Source organism: Ruditapes philippinarum, unplaced genomic scaffold (assembly GCF_026571515.1).
Source record: "Ruditapes philippinarum isolate M1 unplaced genomic scaffold, ASM2657151v2 ctg4001_1_1_1_1, whole genome shotgun sequence".
NCBI classification, from domain to species: domain Eukaryota; kingdom Metazoa; phylum Mollusca; class Bivalvia; order Venerida; family Veneridae; genus Ruditapes; species Ruditapes philippinarum.
Genome location: NW_026858431.1, coordinates 602 through 20,235, shown reverse-complemented (window position 1 = coordinate 20,235; position 19,634 = coordinate 602). Strand labels below are relative to the sequence as shown.

Below are 19,634 nucleotides of genomic sequence, written 5' to 3'. Positions count from 1 at the left end.
ATGTTGGAAAAATTTTGAACTTTCGGCACTGAAATGTATGTAGCCATTATTTTGGCTACAAATATGAAATATGCTATTTTCAAAAGGTTTAGACTGAATAATTTCAGTGCCTTGAACATTGTATGAAATTGGTTTGTGTTAACATTGAAAAGTTTTAAGGGCTTTGAACTTAAAATGAAAAAAATAATTTGTGCTAACAAATTTGGAACTAAATATTATAACATCTGAAATTTTGGCTGCATGCGGGGGCATCCGTGGCATGATGACACATTTTTAGTTTGTGTAATTAAAACCATTCTTTTTGCCACTAGATAGTGATAAATTTCAAAACAAAATTGTCAGCGCAACAAAGTAAATCTTACACATTGTTCATATAGTAAACTGCATTCTTAAAGTTTTTGCTTTAAATACAGTCAGACATTACTACAAATGTTCTACATAACTCTAATTTAATTACTTTAAGTAATTGATACGGCATGAACATCTCTCTGTAGTGCGTTCATGTCAATGTAAAGATTAAAAAACCAACTTCAACATTTCATTCTTTTTAAACTGTGTGCCATGACGACAACATCATCAAATACATAAATATATGCAAGTACATCATCGAAAAAACATAAGACAAGCATTCTTAATTCTTGCTATGCCTGTTATAAATGGAAATACATAAAAGACTTGATACAAATAGTATAGTATTATGAATTATATTTATGCTGTTTAACGAATACAGATGATTTATAAAGAGTTAAGTGAAGTACGAAGTTGAAAAGTCTCTTAACATCTCCGATCTCGCATTGGCCTGGAAATGTGTAAGAATCGTTTCTCATGGCCATCCTCTAAGCAGAACACAATCTGTATCTTTATGTTTGACCAGGTCAAGCCATAGTTTACTTTCTTATTTGCGTTTCCCCAACATAAACAACTTTTAGAAAAAAGCCATTGCATAAACTTACAATAATTTTAATAACGAATGTTAAAATTACATGTATCGATATAATATTTTCACGAAATAACAAACTGAAATATAACGCCAGATTTTCCAAAAGCGTAATCGGTGATTGTGTCTTTGGACAGAAATTTCAATTTTCCGTTTCTCTTAAGGTTATGCATGAACGGTTCCAGTGTCCCTTTATATTCGGATACATAGTCCAGGTACTCCTCCCTCATTGCTATACAGATGACTCCGCCTGAAATTTATAAATAAATGACGTCATTAAGACACGCCTTGTCTTATTCGAAACATGTAAATTGTCTACAAATAACTTTCACTTTGGTCAATACAAAAAAAAATATGTCAAAAAATCCCGATAATTAAAGTACAATCGATATTTTATATCGTATTTACAAACTTTGATAATAATATTGTATGAATTGCATTACTCACTAGAAACATACAAATTTTCAAGATTATTTAGCCTTTAAAACAATTATTAACAATAGAGAGACATTTCTAACTTCCAGTACATATATTACTAGTATTTGTTATACAGTAAGAGTCAAACATACCTGGTCGCACAACTCGAATCATTTCATGAAGTGCGGTTGCCGGTATATGACCTTCTCTAAACCCCCCAGATACTGCTAGTCCGTCATATGTATCTGTTAATAATACAGAATGTATAAAATTGCTTTATTTGATGCGGGTTTTTCAATATCTCAAAGAACAATCACAAAGTAAATGCTATAAGTAAAAATGTTAATAAGTTAACATAAGTTAATTATAAAAAAATGAAATGTTGAAGAATTTCTACAGGTAGCAAGAACGACATTTAAGCATATTATTAAACGTATTTATCAATATCTGGAAAAAGGAAGCCTTAAAAACATCAAAATTTTATGAAAATTGCAGACTCGGTTTGATCGAGTATGTACATAAGGGATAATGAAAAAGTGCAACATCCCTCACGCGTCACTTAAAAGTGCTGGAATCAAAGCTTGCGAAGGTCCAGAAAATTATAACAACACAAGTTACAAAAATCTGAAAAGAGGAAAAATGTATTCAAATAAGTTGATTTGAAAAAAAGAAAAACAATTCATTAAAATATATCAAAATAAAGTCATTCATGTGCAAATGTATTTACCATCTTCAACAGGAACAGTATTATCTAGACCAATAAAATCATTGATAATGTTGGTATAAATATGTCTCTCCCTTGCCTTGTTTAACATCCCCTCAGAAGGGTCCAGGGCATCTAAATGTCGAAAACCAAGATTATACAGCTGAAATTATAACATGAATATTATCATCAATTCGCTCTGTGTTACAAAAAAGTTATAGAGTTTAGCTGCTTATTGAATGCTTTTAGTATGCAGAAACACGTTTTTATCTGTTAAAGAATTTTTTGAACTTAGTTAATGACAATGAAAAGAAAGAGAAAAAAAAACATGTTAAAATATTAGTGTGTTTGACCACATTTGTTACAAATCCCTATTGTAACACCCGTTGTACAAATGTTTGATATGAACAATAAGAAAAAAAATAGCAAGTTAATTAGTAAATTTGTTGTAATGTTTAAAATATAATAACAATTGACATTACGCTGCCTGTCAATCAAGCTGACAGGGGTCTTAAAGATAAGCCAATAGGCGATCGTTATCAGCGAAGTCCGACATTTTCCTTAGACAAGCTGTTTGTATAAGACAATGGTGCATCAGTATATTGGAATTATTTTGATTTTTGTTTGTCAATTTAAAGCTATAAAATCTGTAAATCTAAGTTACCAAATATCCTTACATATTGACATATGGAGTCGGTTAGTTCATTTTACAAAAAAAGAAGAAGAAATATCAGTAACTTTCTATAAGATAAGCTTTATAGAAAGATAAAACTGGCTATACCACAATGTATTAAAAAGGAAAAAGTTTAAACAAATACTCTATTCCTTCCTTCGTTACAATTATGTCTATTCAATTCATAATAACATAATATATTATAAGGCTCCAGAATATCCAGATGACATGGCATTTTTTCTTCGTTTATAACATAGTGTCAATAAAATGCTGCAGTAGGAAAAAATACTTACAAATAAAATGAGAGAATATTCAATGGATTTTTTACTTGAAATTATCCTACCTAAATATTTTTGTTAAAGGTCAATGAATTATGATTGGCGTCCGCGCCGAAGCGCGGCGCCCCCTTATGGAATGAAATCAGATTTTGTGAAAGGGCGACAGCAACTTCTCGAGCCTTTTAGTTGGTCATAATAAAAGCCGATCATTCCGATCGGTATGAGGGTGCTTGATTATTATTAATCAAAAATGAAATGTCGCGATATGTACAATGAATAGCGAACTGGAGGATTTAGCAATGCAAACATTTTCAAATGCAATAACCTTTTCCGTCTCTTCGGTTTTTTATTTATCATTTTGTAGTACACAGTGGGTTATCATGGTATGTTAAAATAGAATGATGAGTTGATGACCTAAATATTCCGAAAATCTATTTGTAGAGGGATGTACTCCTATCGGTAATTCCGGTCTCTCCCTGTCTATTTTGACCTGGATACTAGTGACCACACGTTTATTGTCCGGTCTCTCTCGGTTTTGGAGTAGATGTTTGATATCGTTACAGAAAAGAACAAATATTTTACAGATGAATAAGCTTTTTTCCAAAATGAATGTTTGTCACTTAGTTTGGTTACAATAATTAATAAACATAGATCAACTCTCAAATTTATTGATTATTATTATACATAAACATACAATTCGAAAAAAAACCCAACAACAACAACAACAATAGCATGTTTCATTTTATCTATATGAGATAAAAACAATAAATATGTACCATAATTGTGAAAAAAAAAGGTATATTTTTTATGGTTTTAATATGACACTATCAACTTTGAAACATTTTATTTAATTTGTTATTCGTGTTTAGTAAAGATGCCGAAGAATTATTCAAAGTTACAAATTAGATTTTATTAATTAGTTAATTGATTGATAATTTAAAAAATGACATGTACATGGTTTAAGAATAAACAATATTATATATTGAAAGATTAACCATAATTTACTGACTATTTCCAGTTAAGTTTTGACTTAGAATCGTCGGTTAATTTTACAATTGAATTCTTAAAATTTATTTTACAATTTTAATAAAAAACAGAGTAGTAAACGTAAAAAACTCTGTATTAAAATAGCACATAAAAACACAAAAAGAGAGGAAAACAATATTCATAAAATCTGTATACTGTTATTAAAATAGATGTTACCATTATTGTATAATAAACAATAATGCTCAACATGACATGGTGTAACCAGTGTCATATTTTTACTAACTGTGAACAGATACCTTAAGAGGGGGCCTTCGCTAATAGCGATTACATAATAAGGGACAATTCCACAAGTGTGGTGTTGATCATGCGTTACACATATAGATTATAAATGATTGTATGCATGCATATCCGTTGCTATTAATAATCACGATCATAAAGAAATAACAAGTAATATTCTAATCTCTAGCATGCCAATCATAATGAACAATGTATTCCGTCCGTTCATTCTGGTAAAAACCAATTAACCATTGAAAAGTTTATAAGAATATCTTGACATCATATGTCTACTAGTTCATCTTCACTTTCTGCATTTCTTGCTTGGACGCCCTTTGATGCTTTGCATCAATGCTTTTCTTGTTAATTATTTGAATACATCTGTTTCAATAACATCATATCTGATCAAGGTTTTAATTTAAAGCTGAGGTATGGTGTGTGCGAAACTTATTTTAAAACTTATTTCATTTTATCAGGAAACATATCTTATGTAATAATATACATATAATCATATATCATACTACAAAGTTACGCAACGGCAATTTTCTCATTCAATTCTACAATTTACGAGCATATGCACTTACTTTTATCACGATGCTTATCTAATGTAAAAATATACAAATATTCATATATCATACTACAAAGTTACGCAAGGGCAATGTCCTCATTCAATTTTAACAATTCATGCTCAAATGCGTTATATATAAGTTATTTCGCACATAAAACCAAAAAAAAAACAAAAAAACAATTGTCAATGTTTCTAATTTTACTATTTATATGTTCCGCTACTTCAATTTTAACAATTTTTGAATTTGTATTTTGTATTTAAGTCAATGAGAAAGATAACAAGATCTTTGCCAAACGTTTTATTTATCATTTATACATGAATGCAGTTATTCGTTACTTTTTAAAATAGATAATACATTGAACTTTTCTTATATACTTTTTTTATATCCCAAATAATAAAAAATAAATTCATTAGTCACTTTAGTGGCATAACAATTGGTATTGTCAATAAATCTAAAATGCAGTTAAACTATAATACCGATAGTTGTTTTAAAAATAAACAGACACTACACAGTTTTAATATGTTACCTCTGCTCCTAATCGACCTGTCCCTGCAGCTACGTCAAGTATCTTTGCTGTTGACCGTTCCTCGGCGGAAAATTGTTTAGATAGTGCTCGAGCCGCACTCGCCGGTCCAGTGTAACAGTTTGGATTTAAATGCTGTAAAAATAAAATAATAATATGTCTAGGCATAACTAACTTATCAAAATGTGCCCTAACAATGGCAGTTTGGATTTGTCTGGAATTCACGTATTTATTTTGTCTTATAATAAAATAAAAATACATAGAGGATATTTGTTTGTTTGTGTGTAAGATGAAATTTTATTTCATCGAGTGAGAATACTGTTTTTAAAGTTCACGAGATGAAACAAAATTACATCTTACACATCAAACATTATTGATTACTAGTATTTATTTTATTAAAAAAATTGAATGATTGCTTGTTTTAATGATAAAAAACAAACAATTCTTGTAGGAGAAAAAGTCCAACCATCCATCCATATTTCTGTTACTTACTGCGAATTTATATTAGACATTGCTTTGTTAAATGTAAGCGGCAGCCATTTTTTAAATATGTATATTTCTCGGGAGGAAAATAATTGTATTTGATTCAGAGGGATATCATTTGGATTTGTTTGTCATACACCTTTTTAAAAGAAAGAAAAAATATTTGAGGATTGTAACAGACAAAAAATAAGTGATGACAGATGTGAAAACATTAAAAAATGCAGCTAGGAAAATGGAGAACTTGGAATTTGCTCAAGAACGCTGGGTGGTTTACTTGTTCTTCGAGCTGATGGTTGTCATTGCTTTTCAATTTTTCATAAAACATACGGCAGTTATTGCTCGTAGGATACTTTAATATGCCAAATGTCATCAAGAGCAGTTTTGTATGTGAGAGGAATGTATTTTTCAGACTTAAAAAATTTAGACAAAATTTGGTGATTGGAAATTTGAATGAATAAAAGTAAGTTTTCTTCTTTTTATTACTTTTGACATTTAAGTTATTTATCAATTTCAGCTTTGCTTTTTCTTTAAACAGCCTGGCATTGTCAGAATTGTAAGCCATAATAAAATTGAGGTACCACATTGGAAAAATGTAAAAAAAGTAGTTTCGTCATTGAAAAGTGTGAAATTATTGCAGTCTATTTTGATAATTTTTAATGTGAAATTATCAAATATAATTTTCACAAATAATAATAAATCAGTAATTCACTGAAAAGCATAAAATAAATACATATTTTTTTCAAATTTTGCGTAAAGGAACATTCATTCTGAGCAACTCTTTTTGATTTGAAAAAACAAAACAAACAAAAAAAAAAAAAAAAAAAAAAAAAAAAAAAAAAAAAAATTCATTTGAATTAATCAAAATGAAGTCATTGATTTGCAAATGTATAAAGAGAAAATCCTTTCAAAGAAACAGACGGGCATATCTAAACTTAATATTTATATTGTGCTAATGACTATTACAATAAATGATGTTTTTCGACAGCCGAATATTTTGTAACCATGTATTGATGCAGTAATGTTTATTCTTTAAAACTTATAGAAACGAAGCAATTTTGACTTTAAAAGTAATAATTTTTCTTTTACACGGCAAAAATTTCACGTATTTTTTTGTGAAATGTTTAAAATGTGATAAAATACATGCAATAATACTAAGTAACTAAATAACTTCTTTTTTTACCATTCCTTTTGCTATGTTATCTTTATTGATAATTTATGTTATTGTTTTATTTAATGAAAAATCGCTCATTTTTCAAAAAGATGTTTTCATCGTTAAAAAGTACAAGAATACGTTGATGGATAAAGAATTACTATTTTTTTACAACAGAGTAATTTTGCGTATGTTATTCTTACTTAAAAAACGGTTGTTTTAAGATTTTGATGCCATAAATTTTCTTACCATGTCATATTCGCCCGTTTCTGCCCACTTGTCATAATATTTTACGATGTCATGTCTACTTAGCCCGCCTTTGAAAACTTTGAAATTCGCCTTATAAGCAGACACTTCCACTTGGTCCAAAGCCTCTTCTATCTTCTTCAACGACTCTAACGACATTTTTGTTTTTACAAAGTAAGAATTATTAATTTTCTTCAAATATAATAAAGAAGAAATACTTCTTATATCTGGAGTGTCCGTATTATTTTGCGTGCGCATGAATCTTGTTATGAGCAGCTCATTTTATACGAGCGAGGCAATGTTTATCAGTCCGCATTAAAAATCCCTTTTAAAAAATGTAATTATATTTTATTGCGTTATTGTAAACTGAGATAAAATAAATATCCATAACCCAATCCTATGAAACAGCTACACAAATAATATGACTTTATTCATGAATAAGTAGTATATAACAACTTAAAGGGATACTCAGGCGAATGAATGACAAACTATCAAATTTATCACATTAACTCAAATCACGCTAAAACGAAGTTGTTAAAAGTCCCAGTATGTTTATTCTGTATAAATACTGTTTAATGGAGTTTGAAGCGTAAATAAATCAACATATGTTGAACGAAATGAATACACTGACAGAATCAACGAGTAGCTTTAAAACAAGTCATTTGACAATAACAAACACTGAAAGTTAAAAACAGATATTGCGGATATTGTAAGATTGAAACAAGTCTAAGTTTCTCATTTGACAGGTACTTTAACGTTTACATAGTTCACTGTGAAGTCTAAATGCTCTAACCTAACTCCACGTGGGTCAGGTTAGGAAATCACCATTTTTTTCTTTATATGGGAAAGATTTTGTTCCTCAGACTGATTAGTGTATTCATTTCGAGGACATTTACAGAATATTGGAAGAAAAAATCAAAACGAATATATGAAAATTCTGCCTGCGTCTCTCTTTAAAATGAGTACGCCTCATTTTCTAAAGCCACACTTTTGCAAACGTTATAATATTGATCAGAGCAGATGCAAGTGTGCATTTATATACATATGTATTAATTAAGTATGGAATAATAAAAGTTTTAATGTGCTTGAACGTGATATCTATAGACTTACAATATATATTACAAGTTGATTAAAACCAAAAGTTTAGGTTGCAAAGGGCGAAATATCGAATACCTTGTATCAGCTTGTGCAGAGAGGCATTTCTAATTGCGGAGTGCAGGAGTCTACTGTGAGGATGAATGAAATTATTTTAGATTAATTAAATTCCACGACCGATAGATTGTCACCATGACCTTATATATTGACCATACCACATATAGAATATTTACGCAAAAGAAAAGTAACACAGATTTTTTTACCGTTAACATAATGAACAAAATAACACCTAGACAAAAAAAATTGTATAAAAGATGCTGCAGTCACTTTTACACTCATACACTTGCTCGATATTTGGAAGTCAAGGTTCGCATACTTTCGTAAAGATGGCTAGTAAGAGAACATAATTATGCAGCTACATCTCCTGTACCATCCGAAATTATATCATGGAACTTTCTGATGATATCGACATAAGCACGCATTTATCAATGATGACAAACCAATTCTTGTTAACCTTCAATATGATGAGATGTATGTTGATTTTTTCATTCACTTGGTGAAGACAGAAAGGTCAAATGCAGACAGATGGCATGTAATTCTTTCAACTTAAAACTGGACACATATTTGTCAACACTTGTGAAGATTGTACCTCTGTTACGAAGATAACATAAATCAGGAAAGATAGTATGCTTTACATTCGATACAGGATAGGAGGTAGTGATGAAACTTGAGACGAATCCATCCTATTCCTCATTGGATATAAGAGAGTACTTTGTGAAAAGTAAGCGCTTACAAACATTTATCACGAAATAATTTCATCTCGTTTTATAATGCGTCTACCGCTTAAATTGTCAACAAAGAGCTATTTGCATGATTTTATTTTGTAATTGATAATGTTTACGACACTTTTGACAACTGGTTGGTTTTGTTTCTGGATAAATATGAAAACATTTTGTCTCTTTTAATTTTGTTTTATTTAATTCGTTCAAATTTCAAATGGAAAAACTATTCCTACAAAGACCGGAGTGAGATTTAGCGCCGACAACGTTAAGATTTTGAGGTCCGTTTGTGTCAAGATTTTCGACGAATCGAAGAACTGCAAATGCGGTCTTGTGAGATCATTACCAAAAGCCGATATGCGCTTATTGAAAAAGAAATTTATGTTCTACACAGTCTCCAAAAACATTTTGTAAAGGATGCAAAACCAAACAATCCTTTCAGACGGAGCACATGCATATAAGAGGAACCCCCTTGTTGTGAAGAAATAGTTGATTACTTTTTTGTTGAGGCATGTGAAGGAATTAAGCACAATGAATGCGAGAAACTTGCTGAAAAATATGAAAAAAGTTCAAGTTCCTTTGATTCGTGCCGTTGTGGATGACGAGAGTTTAGATGATGTTAAATTGTTCTTTTGAATACAAAGACATGCGAGGACGAAATTTACAAAGCTCCAGTAGAGCTTTCATAAAGTATAGCAGTTGTCAAATTCAGCTGTTCGTCGTGTAATCTCGACTTATTTTAAGTTCTAGAAACTGAAACTAGAAATCTCGTATCGAGCATTATTGTAAATTACATTTTTTGGAGTACTTCAATTATTCTCATGTGTCTGGTCATTTAAACATTTACGATGTTGGTGTTTTGGCTTGATTGTTTTTTTGATTATATTTTTATCTTTTCTAATATATTGATATTGTAATTACTTATATGTAAAATAAAACATATATTCCTATTTTGATTCCTTTATTATAAAATCTGTCATTAAATCGTTTAGTCGTTTAGTCTCACTGTCATTTCCTTCATGGATAATTAGCGGTGTAAAACAAGAGACCATGGAATAAGAAATTTCCGATCAAAAGTGACAATCATTATGACCGATCCTCGAATCGAACCAACGATGCAATAGTTTTAAGTCCAGGGTTCTATCTACAAGGTGTTATAATTTATCAAACAGATAAGACAAAACATGATATAAATGTGCGTACTCGTTATGAGAAGAAACATACCTGGAGAAGTTGTTTCAGACTGAAATTGAAGAATAGACACGGTCATGTACCTTCGCAATTTTACTTTTGTATTTACGAAAACATTGAAAACAATGTATCAGTGTATTTAATTTCGTATTTAAACGGACAAGCTCAACGTTGAGAACGACTTATGAAAATATAACATTAATTGCTATTCAATTTCATTGAAGTGTGTGTAGGCACGTACCATAATTGCAACGTATAAAGAAGTATCGATTCCAGTTTTCTCCGGTTTAAACCAGTTTGACAGAATCACTATGAGTAAAAGCATAAATAATTTGTATTATCTTTTGCCAAAAATTGCTCAAACACATATTACATCAGTGAAATTGGAGAGATCGGGCATTGTCCATAGTGTCATAAATGACCTAGCCCCGAGGGGTCATAGGCTTTCCTTTTATGTATATATTAAAAACCTTAAAAAAATTCTTCTCAGAATGGACAAAGGCAAGAGGTTAGATATTGTCATGAAACATAGTGTAGTGGACCTTTAGCAATATTGTTCAAGTTGTTGCCCTGGGGTAAAAATTGGCCCATGGGTCAATGATTTTCATTATGTACAGATTGTAAAAACTTAAAAAATCTTTTTGTGTGAAAGGTAACAACTTACATTGGAATGTCTAACATATGTTATGCAATTTTTATATAAAATATTCAATAGCTTGGAGTAAGCCTATAAACAGATATATTTATGAAATGATTCAGGTCATGAACTCTAGCAAGACAGTTGTGAGATTTGTACAGACATTAAATGAAACAATGTGAGCACATTATAAGGATATTATGATTCACGCCATCTTTATGATAATGATAATGTTAATGCTTAATTGAAAAGATGGTATTTAAGAAAAAGTTACTGTACCTGCATTTCAAAGTTTAATACAGTTATGTTATACAGTTAATACCTATTTTTATCAATCCTTTTTAATCAATTATTGCATTATGACCTTTGTATGTTAACACTAGACAGGTCTGCACATGTAATGATTTGACATGCTTAAATATGACCTTGACCCTCAAATTCTCTAGACACTTCTGCATTAATTATGACAATGTTCAATTGCATTGTAACATTGCTTCTGTTATATTCATGCGATAGTATAGCATTTATTCACAAAAGCATTCTTGTTCATCTTAAATCTCAATTGAAAGCTATTTCTCTAGTGAATTTTTAGAAAAGTCTAAATTCTTAATTGTAAACTGATTAATGAAGTTGTTTTCAAAAATGCTGGGCTAGTTATTGGCTTATAAATATTAATTTTCCACTTTTTTAACTTAAACACTTTTATTTACTAAAAACTAAACAATCTGTCTCTCTTTTGAGTTGTGAAAAAATGTTTTTACTAAATCTTCACCATTGTACTTCTTGAAAGGGAGAAAGTAGGTTAAACGCCTTTAATGCCTAAAATGCTTTTAGTTTTATTCACATTGTGTGAAAAAATAGTTTAAGTTTTTATATCCTGTTAAAATTTCTAACTATGTATATGATGATATAATATGGTACTAGAGTTATTGACAATAGCATAATTTAGATGCTCCATTTCTTGGTTGGTTAAACTTTATTGTACAGTGAATTTTTCCTCTAGTTACACTATTGTTAATTTATCGGATTTTAAGATTAAACATTTATCATTATAACAGTATAGAGTCTGGTAAGACTACTCGGATATGGAGACTGGCCTGGCTGCATACTGGTGGCCAAGGTAAGTCATTGTCACTGCTATCATACAGAGAGTGAAGGGTTTAAATCTTCAAATTACTAAGAAATATCCATCTTAATTTTTTACTATAAATTTCATACTTTTCTAAACAAATATTTTCTATTTCTAGAGATTATTGAGATTATACTTCAATCTTCATTTTATCTACGTGCCAAATGTAGGTATAAACCACTAGACTCTAATCCATACACTTCCATTACTATCCACTGTATGTGTTTAGTGAGGCCATATATTTTTTCAATATTTTTATGTATGGTATGTTAGGCCATACATTTTCAATAATTCTGCGTATGGTCCGTCAGTTAAACCATATACAATGTATATTCAATATTTCTGTGTATGTTTGGTCTGTAAGGCCATATTTTTCAATATTTGCATAAGTGATATGCAGTTTGAATTTAGGCAGAACTGGGTCTGTTCATCAATAATTTAGAAATACAATTTTGTCTGGCACTTAATGGTACCTAATTCTTCACCTGGTAAATATATGAATGAATTTGACTGGCTTTTAATGTCGGAAAAGGTTTTGTTCAAATGCATTTTAAAAAATAGATAAATAAATAAAATGAAAAAAAAAAATGAAATACCAACAGTATATAGCCTAGTCATAACTGCATGGATATGCAGGCTGGTCTGGCTCTATACTGGTGGCAAAGGCTAATCCATTTAAGTTCTTGCAGTTTAAGGGTTAAAATGTATAACAGGTGGATATTGTTGTTTTTGCTATGATCTCTCAACATGTAAAAAATGTATACAGAAATAAGTTTTCAAAAGTCATACAGGCAAAGTGTTTACTTTTGTAGTTTATTTATGTTCACATGACATTGTTTCTATTTGAAAAAAACTAGTTTTTTATGTTTTGTTTTAACTTGATTGTTAAGCAGAAAATCCCCATTTTCCTAATTGATGTTATTGTGTTTATTAAGATCGTAAAATCAGAACTGAGTGAAGTTTTACATTAGTTAAAAATGTTCGATAATTTTTATACATAATTTATTTTGTTGATAATTTTTATGTTCATGTTATCAGTATAAATGGAGATTGACTTAACAACTAAAAATAAGAGTATACGCATATGAATGCAACAGTTTAATTAATGAAATTATGTCCATCTATATTGCTTTTAAACTAAATGATAGAATTTATTTGAATTTATTCTAAAAATTTATAGAGAAACTGGCGTGTACTAGTATTCGTCAAAATTCTGTCATATTTGAAAAGTTGACATTCTTTCAGTTTACAGTCTGATTTTATTGACCTGTCAATTATGAATACATTATAGAATTCATTTTAATATGTTATCCCACTTCGGTGTCGTTTGCAACTTGGAGGATATAACTGACTTTTTAGAAAGTCGCACCAGCTTAATATTAAGGTCGTCATTACATCCGCAATAGTACAGTCGGTATAGTGATTGTCCTACAAATGAGAGGTCTGTGGTTCGGTCCCTACTGTTGACATTGTTTAAGACTCTTTCTTTGTTTTTGCAGTATATTTTAATGGAAATGGCAGAGTGCTTGCATAATTGTGTACACGGATATGAAGCAACTTAGAAACACTGTTTTGTCTAGTTTTGTATTGCGTTTTGCTTCGTTGAATTGCCATTATTTATTTTAATCCGAATGAATTTTAATTTTAGTTCTTAACCAATTTTATCTAAAAAGAGTGTAGACTTTACCATAATAAGTGCAAAACATTGTAACAAAACGAACATAAAAAAACGTTCATAGCCTCAGTAATGTTGAAAATACAAATAAAAAACCATGGGCATATACGCCATGTACAAGGTCTTGATCTTACAACACGTAGGGAACTTAGAAAATATAAACCCGTAGTTTACCCTATTGCGACTACTGCACGCTCAGTACAACTACTTTATTGATACAAATTCTTACTGCGTACATCTCACGGAACAAACCGAAAATTTGTCGAAGATTAATATATTGTGTACATGACCGTATAATCAGTATGTAATTGACAGGTTATTGAAATCAATAAATAATTGTGAAATAATAGTCAAAACAAAGAGTTTTATTGAAATTCGGATAAAACTGCACCTTTTTGTTTTAAAATAAACATAGTTTTAAGCGTTGATATTTTGAAATATACTAGTTCATTTGTTGGTTAGAGTTAAAAAAAATTCAAAAATCTAATTTTTATGATAATTTTATTAGATACTATAGGATAGACTTGTTTTCTTTTTTATCTTTCTTCTTATTAATTTTTTGTTGTGCTTTTTAAAATTAAAGACAGTAAAAAGACGCTTTCATTTGTTTTATTTGTAATAAAACATTTAATTATAAAATGGATGAAGTAATGAAATAGTATTCATCAAACTGATGAAAAGTGTATGGCTATATAATTATAGTATCGTTTGATTTCAGGATCAAAATGAAAACAAATGCGTAGATAAATTTGGTTCATCTTTAATGACATTAATTTATTTCAAATGATAACAAAAACAAACTTAATAATATCAACAGTAAAGAGAACAATATTTACAATAATGTTAGTATATACAGTACAACAATAACAACAACAATAACAACGAACGCAAAAAGAAGAAAAGCTTATCAATTTCACCAGCTTTGCTAGATATTCAAATAGACAACTAAATAAAGCCGTGCGTTACATTTAATAGATACATAAATGTTTCTTTTAGTGAATATAATCACGTTTTTTTGTGTAATTCAAACCATTTTTTTGCCACTAGATAGTGAGCAATTTCAAAACAAAATTGCCAGTGCAATAAAGTAAATCTTACACATTGTTCATATAGTGAACTGCATTCTTTACAGTCAGGCATTCTTACAAATGACCCTACATAACTCTTATTTAATGACTTTACGTTATTGATACGTCATGAAAATCTCTCCGTATTGCGTTCATGTCAATGTAAAGATTAAAAAATCAACTTCAACATTTCATTCTTCTGAAACTGTGTGCCATGACGACTTAAAGCCTAGTGATATATTTTAGAACAACATTGTCAAATACACACATTCTTAATTCTTGCTTTGCCTGTTATAAATGGAAAAGATTTAAGAAACGCTTCAAATACTTGATACAAATAGTATAGTTTATTCATAAAGCAATTATGATTTATAGTTATGGCGTTTAACGAATACAAAGTATTTTATAAAGAAGTAAGTGAAATACGAAGTTGAAAAGTCACTTAACATCTCCGATCTCGCATTGGCCTTGAAATGTGTAACAATTGTTTCTCATGGCCGTCCTCTAAGCAGAACGCAATCTGTATCTTTATGTTTAACCAGGTCAAGCCATAGTTTACTTTCTTATTTGCGTTTCCCCAACATAAACAACTCTTAGAAAAAAGCCATTGCATAAACGTACAATAATTTTGATAGCTTCAAAATGATAATGAATGTTAGAATTATCGATATATTTTTCATGAAATAACAAATTGAAATATAACTCCAGACTTTCCAAAAGCATAATCGGTGATTGTGTCTTTTGAAAGAAGTTTCCATTTTCCATCCCTCTCAAGGTTATGCATGAATGGTTCCAGTGTTCCTTTATACTCGGATACATAGTCCAGGTACTCCTCTCTCATTGCTATACAGATGACTCCGCCTGGAATTCATAAATAAATGACGTCATTAAGACACGCCTTGTCTTATTCGAAACATGTTAATTGTCGACAAATAACTTTCACTTTGGTCAATACAAAAAAAAAATGTCAAAAATCCCAATAATTAAAGTACAATCGAAATTTATATCGTATTTACAAACTTTGCTCATAATATTGTATGAATTGCATTCCTCACTAGGAATATACAATTTTTCAAGATTATTTAGCCTTTAAAACAACTGTTAACAATAGAGAGACATTTCTAACTTCCAGTACATTTATAACTAGTATTTTTATACAGTAAGATCTGTTACAAATGTATATAAAATATCTTGACATTTGATACCTGGTCGTACAACAAGAAGAATTTCACAGGTAGCAAGGACGACATTTAAGCTTATGATAAAACAATTATTAATAAATATCTGGAAAAAAGTGATCCCTCGGAAGCATTAAAAAACATCAAAATTACATGAAAATTGCAGACTCGGTTTGATTGAGTCTGTACATGAGGAATAATAAAAAAATGCAACATCCCACACACCCCTAAAACCGGCTTGAGCAGTACTCAATTTTCAACACTTTAAAGTGCTTGAATCAATGATCCCGAAAGATCAGAAAATCATAACAACACATGTTACAAAAATGTTACAAAAATCTAAAAAGGGAAATATTGTATTTAAATGGATTAATTTGACAAACAAAATGAAACAATTTATTTAAATATATTTAAACAAAGTCATTGATGAGTAAACGTATATACCGTCTTCAACAGGTACTGGATTATCTAGGCCAATAAAATCATTGATAAAGTTGGTATAAATATGTCTCTCCCTTGCCTTATTTAACATCCCCTCGGAAGGGTCCAGGGCATCTAAATGTCGAAAACCAAGGTTGTACAGCTGAAATTATAACATGAATATTATCATCAATTTGCTCTGTGTTACAAACAAAATACTTTTGGTATTTATTTACTCCGTAAATGATTGAAGAATGTAAAGTTGCATATATACGTTTAGATCTTGTAAAGATATATTTTTTTAATAAGTTTATTAAAATAAAAAAGAAAAATCTTGAATGCAAGATTTTAGTGTGTTTGACCGCATGTTTTAACAAATCACACTCCTAAAACCCGCAATACAAATGTTTTATATGAGAAAAAAGAAAATCATCGCAAGTTAATTTCTTACACTGGTGTAATGTCTACAATACTGTATAGCGATGTATCTAAATTGCCGATAAACTATGTTACCGATAGTTGTTTTCAAAATAAACAGACAATACGCAGTTTTGATATGTTACCTCTGCTCCCAATCGACCTGTCCCTGCAGCTACGTCAAGTATCCTTGCTGTTGACCGTTCCTCAGCGGAAAATTGTTTAGCTAGTGCTCGAGCCGCACTCTCCGGCCCAGTGTAACGGTTTGGATTTAAATGCTGTAAAAACAAAATGAAAAATATTCAAATAAAACCCTTTTCAATGGCATTCAATTTTCTGAATTACTTTTCTTTGTCTTTTTTTGTAAAAAAATTTTTACTAATTTTCAACTTTTGCTTTAAAACATTTATTTTAAACAACATCCAACTTTTTTTTCCGTAAAAAACCCGTTATTGAATTTTTTTATGCAAAAACTTTTTTATAAAAATTTAAATTGGGGAAAAACACCCCCAAAAACCCATGGATTAACTTTATTTATATAATTTAAATTTCATTTTTTACAAAAGAGACTCAAAAAGTTTCTGAACCCTTTACTGCTGGTCCGAAAATGTTTTAAGGCAATTAGGAAACTCGTATATTATTTTTAAAAAACCGAACAGCATTTAAAAATGAAAAACACCCCATGATATTTTTTTGGGTCTGACCAATCTGAAGTTTTTTATTTTCTGTTTTTTAAAAAATTTAATAGTTTTCAAAATGAAATGATTTTGAATGAAACCACATGAAGTTGAATGCAATGGTATATAATTTGGCATAAATAATAAAAAAAATGCTTCGAAAATAATATTATCAACATTTACAACAGCTCGAAGATAAATTGGTCAATTTTCATCAGTATCATATCGTAAAATTAGAAATTATGAAATGACTTTTAATTTTTTATCGAAATATTGTAATGTCAAACATTCTTTGACAGTAATATCTAATTTGTTCCAAACTTCAATTCTGACATAAAAATTATATCAACTCGAGGATGACAGGCATTTTGTTATAATCAGCCATCGTTTACTAGCTTCTTTATAACATATTTAAATTATGTCCTGCTCTAATTCGTTTCATCTTCAAGAGTAAATTAAAACGACGGCCATTTTGAAACCTAGAGAAATTTTGTGGCACGTAAACGACAGTGTCATAGCGTAACCCCTACCCCCAAGAAAAACCCAACGAAAAAACACCAAAAAAACCCAATGAATTTAACTTTTAAAAAAGTAGAAAAATAAAGAGGAAATCCTTTAAAGGAAACAGACGGGCATATTAAACTGTGCTAATGACTATTTTAATAAATGATATTTTTCGACAGCCGAATATTTTGTAACCTTGTATCAATGCAGTTATGTTTATTCTCTAAAACATATAGAAACGAAGCAATTTTGACTTTACAAATAATGATATTTCTTTTACACGGCAAACATTTCATTTTTTTTTGTGAAATGTTTAAAATGTGAAAAATAAATGCAATAATACTAAGTATCAAAATAATTTCTTTTTTTCACTATTCCTATAGCTATTTTATCTTTATTGATAATTTATGTAATTGTTTTATATAATGAAATATCAAGACGTTTTCATCGTTTAAAAAGTACAAAAAACACGTTGTTGGATAAAGAATTACTACTTTTTTACAACAGGGAACTTTTGCATATGTTATCCTTATTTAAATAACGATTATTTTAAGACTTTGCCATAAATTTTCTTACCATGTCATATTCGCCCGTTTCCGCCCACTTGTCATAATATTTTGCGATGTCATGTCTACTTAGCCCACCTTTGAAAACTTCGAAATTCGCCTTATATGCAGACACTTCATCATGGTCCAAAGCCTCTTCTATCTTCTTCAACGACTCTAACGCCATTTTTGTTTTTTAAAAAATAAAAATTTATTAATTTTTCTTCAAATATTAATTAAAGAACTTCTTGAGTAACTTCTTGTATCTGTGCGCATGATCTAATTGAGATTGTTAGCACTAATTTCCCTTCTGGGGTATTATATTTGTAAAGGGAAATGTCAATACATTTCTTCTCTAAAATCCCTATACGTTTGCAACATAATTTTAATTGGTCAAGCTAATTTTTTATTATTTTTTAAAAACAACGGGCCGTGTCGCAAAAAAAGGCTTACCCCGGTCTGTTTAAAAAACTAAAGTTATTAGTCGACTACGGCAAAAGCAAAATAGACATGGTCTTAAATAACAGCTTTGGGGCTAAATTTTTAACACTTATAAACTTGATTTTTATTCTAATTATACAATTTTTATAACAATTGATAAGATTTTTGTTTGAATTTTTTCGTCCCTTTTGACATACAACAGTTATTTTAAATTTCATTAAAATTGGGGTGGTATCTACCTAAAAAAACATTCCAAAGAAAATTTCTTGTATTCAAAAAAAGGTACTATATCGTTCATTAAAGCCACCTTTTTCCCTTTTTTATTTTGTTTTTGTTTTTTTTTTAATGATTTTTTTTGAGAAAAAGATCAAATTTAAAGGGAAAAATTCTCCCGAGATTTTCTAGGAAAATTTCCAGTCTCAGTTTTTTAATAGAGCGACAATGAATCAAAATTAAAGCTGTTCGTTTTATGCCCCTGTATTCATGGTTATGCCAATTTTCGTTTTAATTTTTTGTTTGTTTTTGACTGTAAATTTGTTTTTTTTTTGTAAAAATGAATACTATTTTAAGTTTAAATTGGAAATTTTTTTTTTTTAAATGACAAGGAATAGCTTAAAAAAAGACCACGGATTTTTCTAAA

At 29.6% G+C, this 19,634-nt stretch overlaps 1 protein-coding gene across 1 annotated transcript; it reads right to left on the bottom strand.

Annotated features, from left to right (window-relative positions):
* Nucleotides 1–1,002: 1,002 nt before the first annotated feature.
* LOC132753175 (demethylmenaquinone methyltransferase-like) lies at nt 1,003–18,769 on the bottom strand. The gene is made up of 5 exons (XM_060743614.1): nt 18,585–18,769; nt 16,974–17,105; nt 16,435–16,573; nt 1,474–1,599; nt 1,003–1,187 (listed from the first exon to the last, which is right to left on the bottom strand). The coding sequence occupies exons 1-5, from the start codon at nt 18,738–18,740 to the stop codon at nt 1,003–1,005; spliced, it is 738 nt and encodes a 245-aa protein (XP_060599597.1). The 5' UTR covers nt 18,741–18,769.
* Between the last annotated feature and the right edge of the window lie 865 nt (nt 18,770–19,634).